The sequence below is a fragment of the Neovison vison genome, chromosome 6, assembly GCF_020171115.1.
Source record: "Neovison vison isolate M4711 chromosome 6, ASM_NN_V1, whole genome shotgun sequence".
In the NCBI taxonomy this organism is placed as follows: Eukaryota; Metazoa; Chordata; class Mammalia; order Carnivora; family Mustelidae; genus Neogale; species Neogale vison.
Window position 1 is genome coordinate 183,867,893 of NC_058096.1, and position 12,544 is coordinate 183,880,436.

A 12,544-nucleotide genomic window follows, 5' to 3' on the forward strand; every position below is an offset into this window, starting at 1 on the left:
TCAAAAGTAAATCCAGGATAGAAGCTTGATAAGTAATGTCAGACTTGGTAGCATACACCCTAAGCGGCGTAAGTGAATTACAAAGCCCCACTTTGCTATGTTCTTGTTCTCCCTCAAATACGTCTCTTGGCCACTACTTTTTCATCTTCTGAGTGATTTTAAAATAGCGAATTAGCTTCCTGTTAGTGCCCGAGTCATCCATCCAGCTCGTGCTTTTCCTGTATCCCAGATTCCTTCACCCAGGAGCAGTCCAGGATCCTGTGGCTCAATTACGGATCGTTGGGAAAAAACAATCTATGGCAGGGCTGTGACCTAGATCCTTGAGCCTGCCCGAGACGGAAACACAGAAGCTGCGTTTCTCTGACCCACTCTTGGCAGTAGTTCAGCCTGGCATCTGCCAAAAGAAAGGACCATGAGATTTGCCAATCAGGACACCCAGTTCTGAATATAGATCTGGGCTCTTTCTTACTACTTCCTGCCTGTACCCTGTGTCACTCTCTCGCCATTTTATACTCTCCCACCTTCACGCCAACAAAGACAACAGTCCCAGATCACCTCCTCAGACATGGCTTCTGTCCCACCATTTCTTTGCCTTCGAGACCACCATCCTCCTGGACATCCTGCCATGGTCCAGGGACCCAGCTCCAACTGCAACCAGCAAGTTCTCCCTCATGCTATTTCGCACGCATTGTTCTCTCTGCCTTGCTATTCCCGTGTCCAAGTTCCTTCTATCTTGCAACAGCCAGCTCAGACCCTGCCTCCTCCACAGAGGCTGTCTGAATTACCACAGACCCAGAAGCATGGCCCCAGGGGGCTTTGTGATAACTCTTTTGTTGGGGGGTGGGTATCAGGACCAGTGGCCCCCATTGTCTTCAGCCTCTGCTCTCTGCAACTCAGACTTCCTGTTGCCCCCTTTATAGTTCAATCCCATCTTCCACAGGGAGTGATCTGCTCTCTGGGTATAAAGACAAGGTTGTACAATTTTTCTGGGCCCGCTCCGTGGGTAGGATGTACAGTTCAGATGCTCGGTGAATACTTGCTTATTGATGAATCACTGTATCAAAGCCATTTATTGGTCATAAAACACTGTGGTGTTTCTGTCTTAGGAAATTGTAGCTTTTCCCAGAGGAGGAAGCTGGTCACAGTCACCATTCTGTCCCCAACACTTAGCTTAACATTTGCCAGTTTAAATGGTTTGGAAGACCGAAAGGCATGCCCCCAAGAAACCAGCGCACACCGGATGGCAGCAGGTGCAGTAGGAGCACCTAGGGTCTAGAGCTGAATTTGGAGGGGTGACGTTGGACTTGGCTTTCATATAAATGGGATTTAAAGGCTTGGAGTTCAAAATGGGAGAAGCCGAGTGTGCAGAGGGCATCCTACCTAATTAGAGCCAACAGGCTCAGTGAAAGTACAGGGAAGGCTGACAAAGCAGGCAGGGGAAAGGTCATGTTGGGGCTGAAATTCAGTGCCAAGTGGACGTGCATTCCAAAAACACGTTAAACATGGTGGCATATAGTCGTTTGTGTGGGATGGGAATGGACCTCTTTTCTCGTTTTACATTCATGATTATTTTTAATAATAATTTTTATACATTGTAGGCGATCATGGTTTCCCAGGAGGCATAAAAGTTTTTTGTTTTTTGTTTTTTTTCTCCAATAAAACCAAGTGAGTAGCTTTAGAGGAAAATACAAAGTAAGTAGTGTTGGGGCCATATGTCAAAATGGAAAGATCCCCCCTCCCCCGGTGGAAAGTTGCTGCAGAGAAGCTAGCTAGGCCCAGGACCACAGGATTGTTGGAGCCTGACCCGGTGGGAAGCCATCGGTCAATTTGGCAAAAGCCGCCGTAGTCCCAGGAGAGCCGGAAGTGAGACACAGAGCAGCTCTTCCGTGAGGACTGGGATTTTATGTTCCTTGTTTATCACTACACAAAAGTGTCTGGCTCCTTGCGGGCAATTAATAAGAAGGTGTGAATCAGCATGTGGTAGGTCTGAAGCGAGGCTTTTCTTTCCACCCGTGGCGCGGACTTGGGCTGCTGCTTTCCTCCCACCGCGGCTGACCGGAGCTGGGGAGCTGGGAGCAGCCTGGTTCCCACGCCCCCTCCTGAGTGAGCTCACGGACCCGTGTTGGTGGAGGAGGGAGGCAGGCTACGGAGCGGCCAGCCTGTGGGCTCCAGCGGGGGTCTCCCACTGAGTCTCTCTTGCTTTCTCCGTATATTACCAGCGCCATAGGGCCCTGGGCACCCTGGTGTCCTCCAGTGTAAACCGGTCCGTGAGGACACCTGGGAGGGAGGTGGGGACCACAACCCCCAGCCCCATCTCAAGGGGACAGTCTTTACTCTGCTTCTGTTTGCCATACATGTGTCAGATTTGGGGGATTGATCAAAAGATGTCCACAAAATACACATTTTAGGTGAGAGTTCCTGATGGTGTTTTTACTCAGCCCCGATCCAAAATTCTGAAGAGTCTGCATGGGTCCAGCACGCAGTCTGGGACCTCTGATGTCATGAGATAAAGTCCTGTCTCTTCCTTTGCCCAAGGTTTTGTCACATTCAGTTGTCCCTTTATGTGCGTTTTTTTTTTTTCCTGCTATTTTAGTCACTTCTCTGAATCCACTGTCACACAGTTGGGGCCCTTTTCATGCGTCCCGTAGCCTGAGCTCCAGATCTCTCCCCCTTTCCTCTTGCCGAATGTCCTTCATCTTGGCTGTTTGGTCCTGTCAGGTGCTTTCTTTCTCTGTCATCCGAGTTCAGGCTTCACACAGGTAAGCCCGGCTTAAGCCATCGGGACTTTGAATGATGTGCTTGCCCCCATAGTAATTCCCCCAAATCCTAGCCTGACGCCCTCTCCAGCTATCTTCCCTTCTCCTCAGCTTCTGTGTTCACTCATCTGTCTTTGTCACATCTCCTCCTCTTCCGTCCCTCCCTGCCTAGACTCCAGGCCTGGAATCTTCTTTCCTGCTATCAGGAATCCCACATCCCGTGGTTGGAACCGTCCCACGTGGTTCGCGGCCGGCCTGAGATAACCCCCGGCACTTCTGGAAGCCTGGCCAGGGTCACAGAGCTACAGAATCCGTCCTCCCCTCATGCCATTCAGATTATAGTCTTTGAGGGGGTCTGTCATATGTAAGCGGGCACAGTGCCTTGGGGAGGACTGGACACATTTCACATCCCCTGGACTCAGGCGGGAAACCTGGGATGGGGCTGCTGGGTGGTTGTAAATATCAAAAAGGAAAAAGCTATCCAGCGTGAGATGGGAACATATCACAGCTGCAGCAAGCGTGCCTTGTCCTCTTGGGCAGGCCAGTGAGTTACAGATTTTGTGTGTTGAACAGGATCATCACAGGTACATTGTGTGGCTTATAGATATTTTTCCGTAGCAGTGCCTGCCACTTCCCAACAAGGACCTGGCATTCAGAGCCTCTCTGCATACAGTATTCCTGATGAACCTGTAAGGTGGTGGAAGGGAACTGGACACACAGCAGCTCGTGGGTTTGGGGTTATGCAGTCTGGATCTGCATCTCATCTCCATCTCTGCTGTTAACTGGCCATGGGCTCTTGGGTCAGTGGCTCTCTGCCTGCCTACCTGCCCATTTCCTCCTGCTTAACTTGGGGAGAATAGCGAGCACTGCCTCCTCATGCTGTCTGTATCAAAGAACTCTTTGTTCACTCGGTCGGCGTCTGGTTGGCAAATTTTGGTTCCCAGGCCAAATCCAGCCCACAACCCGTTTATATACAGCCTGCACTGGAAGAATGTTTTCTACATTTTAAAATGGTTCTAGAGGCGCCCGGGTGGTGCAGTCGGTTAAGCATCTGACTCCTGGTGTCAGCTTAGGTCGTGATCGCACAGGTCATGAGATTGAGCCCCGCGTTGGGCTCCACTCTCCGCAGGGAGTCTGCTTGAAAGAGTCTCCCCCTCTATGCCCCCCTCACTAAAATAAATAAATCTTGAAAAAATTAATGAAATCATAAAATGGTTCTATAAGTTTCTACATACTATACTATTCTCAGTTTGGCCTCTTGGCCGACAAAATGTAAACTATTTACTGTCTGGTCCTTTGTGGTAAAAGTTTGCCATTCTCTGCACTAGAAGATGCTGGAAGGGCTTTGGGGCCCCTGGTGTGTCGCTTGCCTTTCGTCTGGTTGCACACCTGTGGGCTGTGTTCTGAGAACCTTCAAAGGCCTTCTCTTTAGTGAGTCCTCTCTCCAGAATCCCGGTTTGAGGGGCTGGGTGCCACACTGGAAGGTGGGGAAACCAAGATCCCGGGAGACTGTGAGTTTTCTTCCTACAGCCCGTGAGTTGTTCTTCTGGATTGGACTGAGTTGACCATTAGTCTCCCTTCCCCACGTGGCTCTCGGAGCCAGGGCCAGTGGGTGTGCTCCCTCTTCTCTGGGAGGAACTCACATGCACGTAGAGAAGATTCGGATGTTGTTCTAGGCATTCCAGGGGTCCTAGAGATGACTTAGTCAGGAGTCCATCCTGCAGGAACCTCAATTATAGTTGGGGAAACTGAGGCACACACTCCCAGCAATAAGACACACTGACACCACCCCAAACACAAGGTGCTTTGGGGCCTTTGAGGAAGAAATGCATATCTACAGGGGCATCCCAGGGCTGCAAGCCCATCAGAAAACTTGAACTTTCTGTTGGAAGTTGAGGGCCCTTGGAGCTCTTCCCCACTGGCTGCCTTCACCCAAAGTGCTTGTATTCCAGCCGCCCCATGACAGATCCCCGTGGCTCTGGCCGCATCCTTGCCCAGTGGTTTTGTGGTTCGTGAGGTAGCTCTTGGGGCCTGGTGCTCAGCTGACTGTGTAGCATTTGAAGGGCAGCTGACCCGCTGCCGCCGCCCATCCCAGGGCTCAGTGGTGCCTCCGCCCCCGATTGCTTGCAGTGGAAGCAGCGGGCTGTGGGGCTCTGGCAGCCAGGGTGCTCACTGGGCACCTGGAGCCCAGAGGATGTGCCCGCAGGACAGCAGCACCTCAAAAGGAGAAACATCCTTTCGTGTGAAATAAGAGTGGAAGTCCTCAGCAGATATTCTGAACTTAGTAGCTTTTCAGAGCCAAACCTGCACCCAAGGGTGCTGGGAAACGTTTCTCCAACCCCCCCCCACCCCCCGCTGTGGTGCTCGTGTGTTTTGACATCCCGGCAGCTGCTTTTCTCATCCACACCTGGCTTTCCAGGAGTTCTTCCTCCGTGTTCAGGGATTAGTTCGAGAACTCACTACGTGCGATTCAGACAGGCCTTGGGAGTGTCACCCTGACCAAGGAGACGGTTCACTAGCAGTTACGAACCCGCTTGCTCAACAGATTATGAGTTGCATCTCTGGCATGCCGTGGATGGGAGGCCTGTAGGAGCAGCTTTTGTCTTGCACAAGGTAGCATCTTGGTCTCTTTGGGTTGTTCAACAAAGTGGCATCAACTCTGTGGCTGGGAAACTGCCGAAACCTGTTGTTCACAGGCGTGAGGGCTGAAGGTCCCTGGTTAGGGTGCCAGCATGCTGGGGGGAGGGCTGGCTTCCAAGTCACAGACTGGGCTGTATTATCACATTGCAGAAAGGACTAGAAGCTCTGTGGGGTCTCTTTTCTAAGAAAAGAGGGCTCCACTCTCATCACCTCAGCACTTCCCAAGGGCCCGACCTCCTAATACCCGTCACACTGGACATTGTGTGATGTCAGTGTAGTAATTGGGGAGGGGACACAAACATCCAGACCAGAGCCGGCACAAAAACTGCTTTTCGCAGGTTTACAGCCTTAATCTCCTTGTGAGCGTTGCACTCTGTGTCGTGTCCATTTGGGTCACCGTTGTGTTCTCAGAACTCAGGAAACTGCCTTATAGTGAGTGAACACTCAGTGAGAATATCAGATACTGAATTTATTTATGAGAAACTGATTGAGTACCTGGGGTAGGGGGGCAGGGGTGGGCCTCCAAAGCTGCATTTGTCCTGGTCTTCTCTGGGGCCCCCTCCAGGGAGGAAGGAAGTGTTGGAAACACAGAAGGACCACGCAGTGTGAAGCTTGCCAGAAAGAAGGCGGCAGAAGAGGTGGGGAGACTTGAGGGCCACACCTAAGACTGCAGCGTTTGGGCAGTGCAAGCCGACGGCCTGCCGTGTGGATGGACATGAGGCGTGAAGGACCCTAATGCAGGAAGCGCTGCTGAATGATAGAGGACAGAAGAGGCCGGGCAGAGCTGGAGGGGTCAGGTCCACAAGCTTGGGCACTTGGACTCTGCTGGAGGTTGGTGGTTTATCCGCCATGTGTGTGGGGTAGGGGGGATGAGTCTAGCTGCATGGTAGAGTAGGAAGGACTTGAAATGAGAGTGGGAGTCCAACCAGGAAGAAACACATTCATGAGCCCGCAGGATCCTGAAAAAAGCTGAAAAGTGCTTAAGGAAACACCAAGTCGGTGGGCGGGTTTCTCAGAGATTGAAGGGAGGTAGGACTGACTCCACAACTCTCTCGTGCTGGTCCCCGCCGAGACTCCAGTTCTCAACATGAACTTGGTTCCATCACCCCACCTCTTTTTTTTGTCATCGCTCTTCCCAGGATGTTCTTCTGTAGTTTGATGACCCCTGTGCCCCTCATACATGGGGAACAGCAGGAAGGTCAGATGGCCGGTATCAGACAAAACGGGTGCCCCAGTCTGGGTGCCAGAATAGTATGCCTGTATCAGACAGATGCTTCCACAATTAAGCAAACACAAGTTCTTATCTCCATGTGCTACTCTTTCAGCATCCTTGATGTCTTAAGGAAGTTCAAAGAATGATGATAGAGGCTCTTCCCCGGGCACCTCCGGCCCTTACTATATGTGCCTCTTGTATCTGTCTCTGTGTGTTCCTCGGTGACCCTTCTTGGCACTGGATTTTTCATTACCGTGAAGGCAGGAAGAGGCTGGCGTCTGATGGCCCAGAACCCCCAAGAGGCGTGTTCTGGGCTCTCACAAGCTCATTAGGCACTTTCTGATGATGTGATTACAAACTCAAAAAGGACATTCAGCATCTTCCTCAAACAATGTGTGTCTTTGTGTGGCCTGGAGTTTTTCATTTTTCCTGGGACAGCTGTTTTCTCAAAAACAGTTCTGTCGTAAATAACTTCCTGTCACTATGGTCCGTGCCCCTCAGATCGGCCTTGGTGTGAAGCCCAGGACAGGTGAACTTCCTTTGACAGAGTTGTGTTTCTTACTCTGTGGGAGCAACATTTTGAAGATGAAACTTTTCTAGTGTACTAGATGATTTTGCAAAGGAAAGTGTATTTTTAAGGCAGATCATCAGTTTGGTTAAGTCTTGTCTTGGGCATAATGGGTATGAGTGTTTTCTCATTCTTGAGCCCAAATAATGCGTAATTAATCCTAAGAATGGAAGACCAGCCATAAGTTGAATTTGAATTAGTATTCTCTCCACTTTTCTCCCCACCCCCAAGCATGGGGATCTTAGACACCCAGCTCACTGCCATCCATGTCTTCTTAGAGTGGTGATTCTCACATATCATGCAGGCACCTGGGGCAGGTCCTCCATACTGTTTCAGGGAGTCCATGAGGTCAAACTATGTTCCTAAAAACATCAAGATCTTATTTTTTTCTATTGCTCTTGTTCTTTTATGAACGTACAGTGCCATAGAGTTTTCTAGAAGCCCCCTATCGCATAACAGAAATGATTGAATGCAGAAGCAAAAGGCCAGCTGTCTTCAATTAAGCTAGACATAGAGGGCTTTGTGAAAATGTAAAACAATGCCATTCTTCCCAAAAAATTCTTTTTGTTTTGGAAAATATGGTAATGTTTCATAAAAATGTTATTTATGTTAATACATAGTGGGTTTGTTGTTGCTATTTTAAATGAACGAAGGAATAAATATTTTCATATTTCTGTTTCTAACATGATCAACATCGGTAGGTATAGCCCAAATAAAGACCAGCTCTTCAACTTTCTCAGTAGTTTTTTAAGAATGTGAAGGACGCCTAAGAGCCAAAAGTTGGAGAAACTTTTCCGCAGTGCAGGGCGGTATGTGGTAAAACTCTCCTCGTTTGCGAATGAGATTTTGAAGTTTTCCAACAAAGACTAAAGGGATTTGCCTAAGTTTCCTATCCCCTTAGCAGGAGCCCATTTCTACATTTATCTGTGGATATGCAGGAAAAACACATTATATAAGCTAATGTGAAATGCAAAACCTTATCAAAAAAATCATTTAAAAGCCCACAACTTTGGAGGAGGAAAACCAAGCACACCGTTGTCCTCTGTGTGTGGTACTTCCAGTCCACCCCCTGGGGTAGGAGTTTGGGAGACATCAACCAGAGGACATGTGTTTCCCCAGCCCCTTCACAGGGCTGGCCCGCAGGGCAATGCAGACACAGTTCCTGCCCTCGGGAAGCTGGTATCCCTGTTTAAGGAGACTTGAGTAACAGATAAGCATAAATGAGCAGGAAGACTGGGGAAATTAATGGAATGATACCACACAGTCATTTGGAGGATAGAGAAATAGATTCACACAAGGTGGCCAGCAAAGGCTTTTCGAACGGGACTTGGTTTGAGCTGAGACGGGGCTGCTGGGTGGCTAGGAAGCCAAAGGGGGTGCAGTCCGGAGGAGGGAATCCTGAGGAGGGACACAGCTTGGTGGGAATAAGGTGAGCCCCAGAGCCCCAGGAGATGATGGTATAGAGAAACTGATGGGCAAGGACCAGATTTCCTAGGTCATTGGAGGCCCAGCAAAGAACATGATTTTAATCCAAGTGTGATGAGAAGTCATTGCGGGGTTTTCAGGCAAGCAGAAGAAGTGATCCTGCCTCTGCTTTATGAAGATGGACCTGGAAACCTTGTAGAGTGGGGAGCCCATGGGTGGGAAGGAGAGGAAGCACCAAGTGCATCGAAGTCTCTTAGTGTCATCCAGCACACAAGGGATGATAAACAGAAGTGGACGGAACTGAGATCTCACTTGGAATCAAAGAGAGCAGACTTACAGAGCAGGGAAGGCTCTGGGGACAGGGGCAGCGAACAAGCATGACTTACAGCTTTGGCTTGACAGCTTGTGTCTTCTCACGAGGCTGCAACAAAATCTGCAAGGTAGGTAGGTAGTTGTAGAGCTAATTAGGGATCAGGAAACCGAGCTCCCAGTAACCTGCTCATGGATCCATAGGGCCCTTCCCAGCATCAGGGCAAACCAGAGGTCACTGCCACTGCCCAGCCCCATCTGTGGTTTCTTTTCCCTGGTGGCATTCCTGCTGTAGCCATGATAGGGACACCAGGTGTGGGTCTGAGATGAAGGTTCCCTTCCTCCTGCGCCAGCAAGCCAGAGCTATGAGTTGATCTGTGACAAGTTGTCATGCCTCATCTTCTGGGTCTGAGAAATGGGACCAGATGTATCTGCTGGCCACCAGCCCAAGTGGGATTTTATTTACAGGTTTACTCACATCACAGGTGTGTCTGGGCTCCCAGAGAAAGGGAGCATTATTCTTCAGGCCCTGTTATGCCTCTTGGCAAGACGTGGGAGTCCTCCTGAGAGACAGTTCAACCTTCATAAAATCGAGGGGGGTGTGCAGGTTTGGAAGCAGTTGTGAGAATTTTATACGTCAGTGATTTGCGTTGAAACAATAGTACCTGTGCATTTTGTTTAGGCGGTGGAATGATGATTTGAAAACAGCAGGTTTTTGTTTTGAAAGCCATCCGTCAGACTTAGTGGGTCAGAGGCTGAATAAAGGGAGACAAGAGGCAAGGCAGCAAGAAAAAAAATTCTTAAATGCTCTGGGTCATCGCAGCTCCCCGCTTTCTTGACACACAGCACAGATCAGAGCTATGACAGTGTAGGTGGCCATGGAATTATCAGATCCAGACCCGCAGTAGCCGGTGACAGTTAGCTGAGCAGCACGGGTTCTGAGGTATCTGGAGCATCTCCTAGCTCCAGAAATGGTATTAGGCTGGTTGCTTCTCTTCTTTCCAGTTAGCTGGGCAGCCCTTTAAGAAATAACTTTCTGTTTTGGGAACTGTGAATACACTTTAGCGGTGATTATCTGCTTCCTCACCTTTAGGGGAGCCTGTCTCCTTACAACCCCCCGGTGACTTTGCACACACACACATAGTTCTTGCAGTTTAAATTTTTATATTTTATTCATATGCGGCACATTTTTCCTGCAACTTGGTAAAGCGCTAAATATTATATGAATATCATTCAAAACATGTGCCTTCCATAAAACTTGTTTATACACCATCATTATCTGCAGCATTAAATACATTTTATATCATCAAAAATTTTATGATATATTTAAAAATGAATTTCTACTTAGCTTAAATGCATTAGGGATCATCCTAAGAGACCTTGCTAAAAATGCAGCCCTGTTTATTTGTAACTGCCAGAAAATGGCTTACAAAATTGTTAGTGTCTTTTATTATTCCCTACCACTGGAGCACTTGCTTGTTAATTAGAGAAATTTCAACTGTCATAGTTGGCAATTATAGCTTCTGTATCATTGTCTGTTATGAATAGTCAATGAGAGCTGATTAATATGCATGAGCAGCAGTATATATACCGTGTGCATTGGACCACAATCCAGCTGCCAGAGTCCCTCAGAGGAGGGAGCGGGGTGTGTGTGTGTGTGTGTGTGTGTGTGCGCGCGTGTGCGTGCGCGTGTCTGTGTGTGTGCGCGTGTGTGCATGCTGCGAGGCAAGGAGGGGAAGCGTGGACAGGGAGAGAGTTGTTTTCAGCCTTAGAGAGCAACGCCAATGTGAAGTGTAGCAGCCGTCCGATGCACCTGAGGCTCTCCGAGGATCCCTTCATGCCTGCACGCAGGACGCTGCTGTTCCCGGGTGCTGGCGAGTCCTGAAGCTTTCCTCGGACGTTCCTCTAAACATGGGATGCAGTCTGTGCAGCCTGCAGAAGCAAGAGGAGCAGTACAAATTGCTCTATGAAGTTTGTCAGGTAACGCGTTGCCTTTTATTCTGTGGGCGTGGACCGGCACTCACCTGGCAGAGTGTAACTTCTCGGAAAGGAATTGGGGCTGGGGGCGTGTGTCTGTGTTCTGAACGAGACGGCTTCTCTGACTCGTCCAAACAGCCTCCGTTCAGTCTCCTCCGTGCTTTCCCTCCCAGTGACACTTAGGTGCCAGCATTTGAATACTTAAATAGATGCTGACAGTCACAAAGTACGTTTCCAGCAGTCACGCCACAAAGCTCCTTCACAACTGACCGCTCTCTGGAGTGTCAGCGGCTGTCTTAGGAAGGGTCAGAGCGTGGTCACCCTTTGAACAAGTTGGAGAAGACGGGGATGATGATTGATGCTTGTGCGGTTTTGTCTCTGTTTACAAATAGTTCCGAGGCGCGCCTTTCAGTAGAGCACAGGCGTCTACCGCAGACTCGATTCTTTCAGCAGCGTCTTGTCCTGGGACATGTGGTTCTGATTTATGCTTCACACTTGCCATTTCTGTACCTCACCCTGTGAAAATTTTAAGAGCTTCAAGAGCAAGTGGCTTGATCTTGGGTGCTGTCATCCACGGCAGATGACTTCTCGAAACTTCTACATCATGAGCGATGTGAAAATTCAGTCGGGATGAGATGGGACAGTTAAGGCATCACCCAGAGAACTTACCTAACATTTGTGTTGAGTGTTTTATTTTTAAGTATTCAAGTTTTATCCTGAACTATGAGGTTTTTCGACTGTCGTTGGTAATCTAACTTGACAGTTAAGTGTTTTCTCCTTAAATCATTCTAACTCCTTCCAGTTTTTCTTCGGCAATCAAAAAAATTAGAATCCTATTAAAAGGGTTGGTTTTTTTTTTCAGTTAGAATGACAGAAAAAGGTCTTTATGGTAAGGAGACAAAGGTATTTGTTCCTTAATTTATCACAGTGAATGGGGGTATATTAATAGAGTCTCTAAAGAGCCAGACAGCTTAAAAAAAGAATTTGATTAGCCCTCACTTGGGTTCCATTTTTGCACAAGCCACCAGAGGGCGCATAGCATTAAAAAGACACAGTGTAGCAAGGCTGCTTCTGTGCGTTGGCTGCCTCTGTGGACAGTCTCAGGATAGAGGGACCCTGGGTAAAGAAAAGATGTGTGCGCATGCATGTGTGTCTTTTCTCCACTGAAGCACAGAGAATGTCAGAACAAACCTTTTGGGGCTTGGTCATTCCCCACCTCCCCAGCCCCTGGCAGCCGCCCCTGTACAGAGCACACATCTCTTACAAAAACAAGCATCTTAAATCGGTGTTTGACATACACTTCTGACCTATGACTTCACGCTTCGCAGTTTGCCGGACTTCTGTCCTTTGAAAGCAGTCTTGGGTTGCACATTGGAAGCCTGGGCTAAATTTAGTGCCACTGGCGGTGGAGGGCTGGCCTCCATCCCTTGTGTGGTCGCGTGGTGATGTTGTCATCTATGTTGTGCCAGGTTATCATGTGCGATGATACTGAGCCCCTCCTTCTCCGTGAGTGAGGCATTCAGAACCAGAACAGACCAACAGAACCATCACCAAGGTGGTTGTGTGGCAGACATGCGCTACTGTGTATATAATATAGTGCATAAAAATAGAGTCTTAATAACTTGCTGGGCTTTTTTCTTTTAACTATCAGTGCAC

At 48.8% G+C, this 12,544-nt stretch overlaps 1 protein-coding gene across 5 annotated transcripts in view; it reads left to right on the top strand.

Annotated features, from left to right (window-relative positions):
* Positions 1 to 12,544, top strand: part of PDZRN3 (PDZ domain containing ring finger 3) — a 241,875-nt gene that overhangs the window by 182,062 nt on the left and 47,269 nt on the right. Inside the window, exon 1 of one of the 5 annotated variants that reach the window (XM_044253150.1) lies at positions 10,573 to 10,891. The exons of the other annotated variants lie outside the window; for them this stretch is intronic. Within the exon in view, the coding sequence (XP_044109085.1) occupies positions 10,823 to 10,891 (69 nt within the window). The 5' untranslated portion in view covers positions 10,573 to 10,822. Of the gene's footprint in view, positions 1 to 10,572; positions 10,892 to 12,544 lie in introns of those variants that run through there. 5 annotated transcript variants of the gene reach the window in all.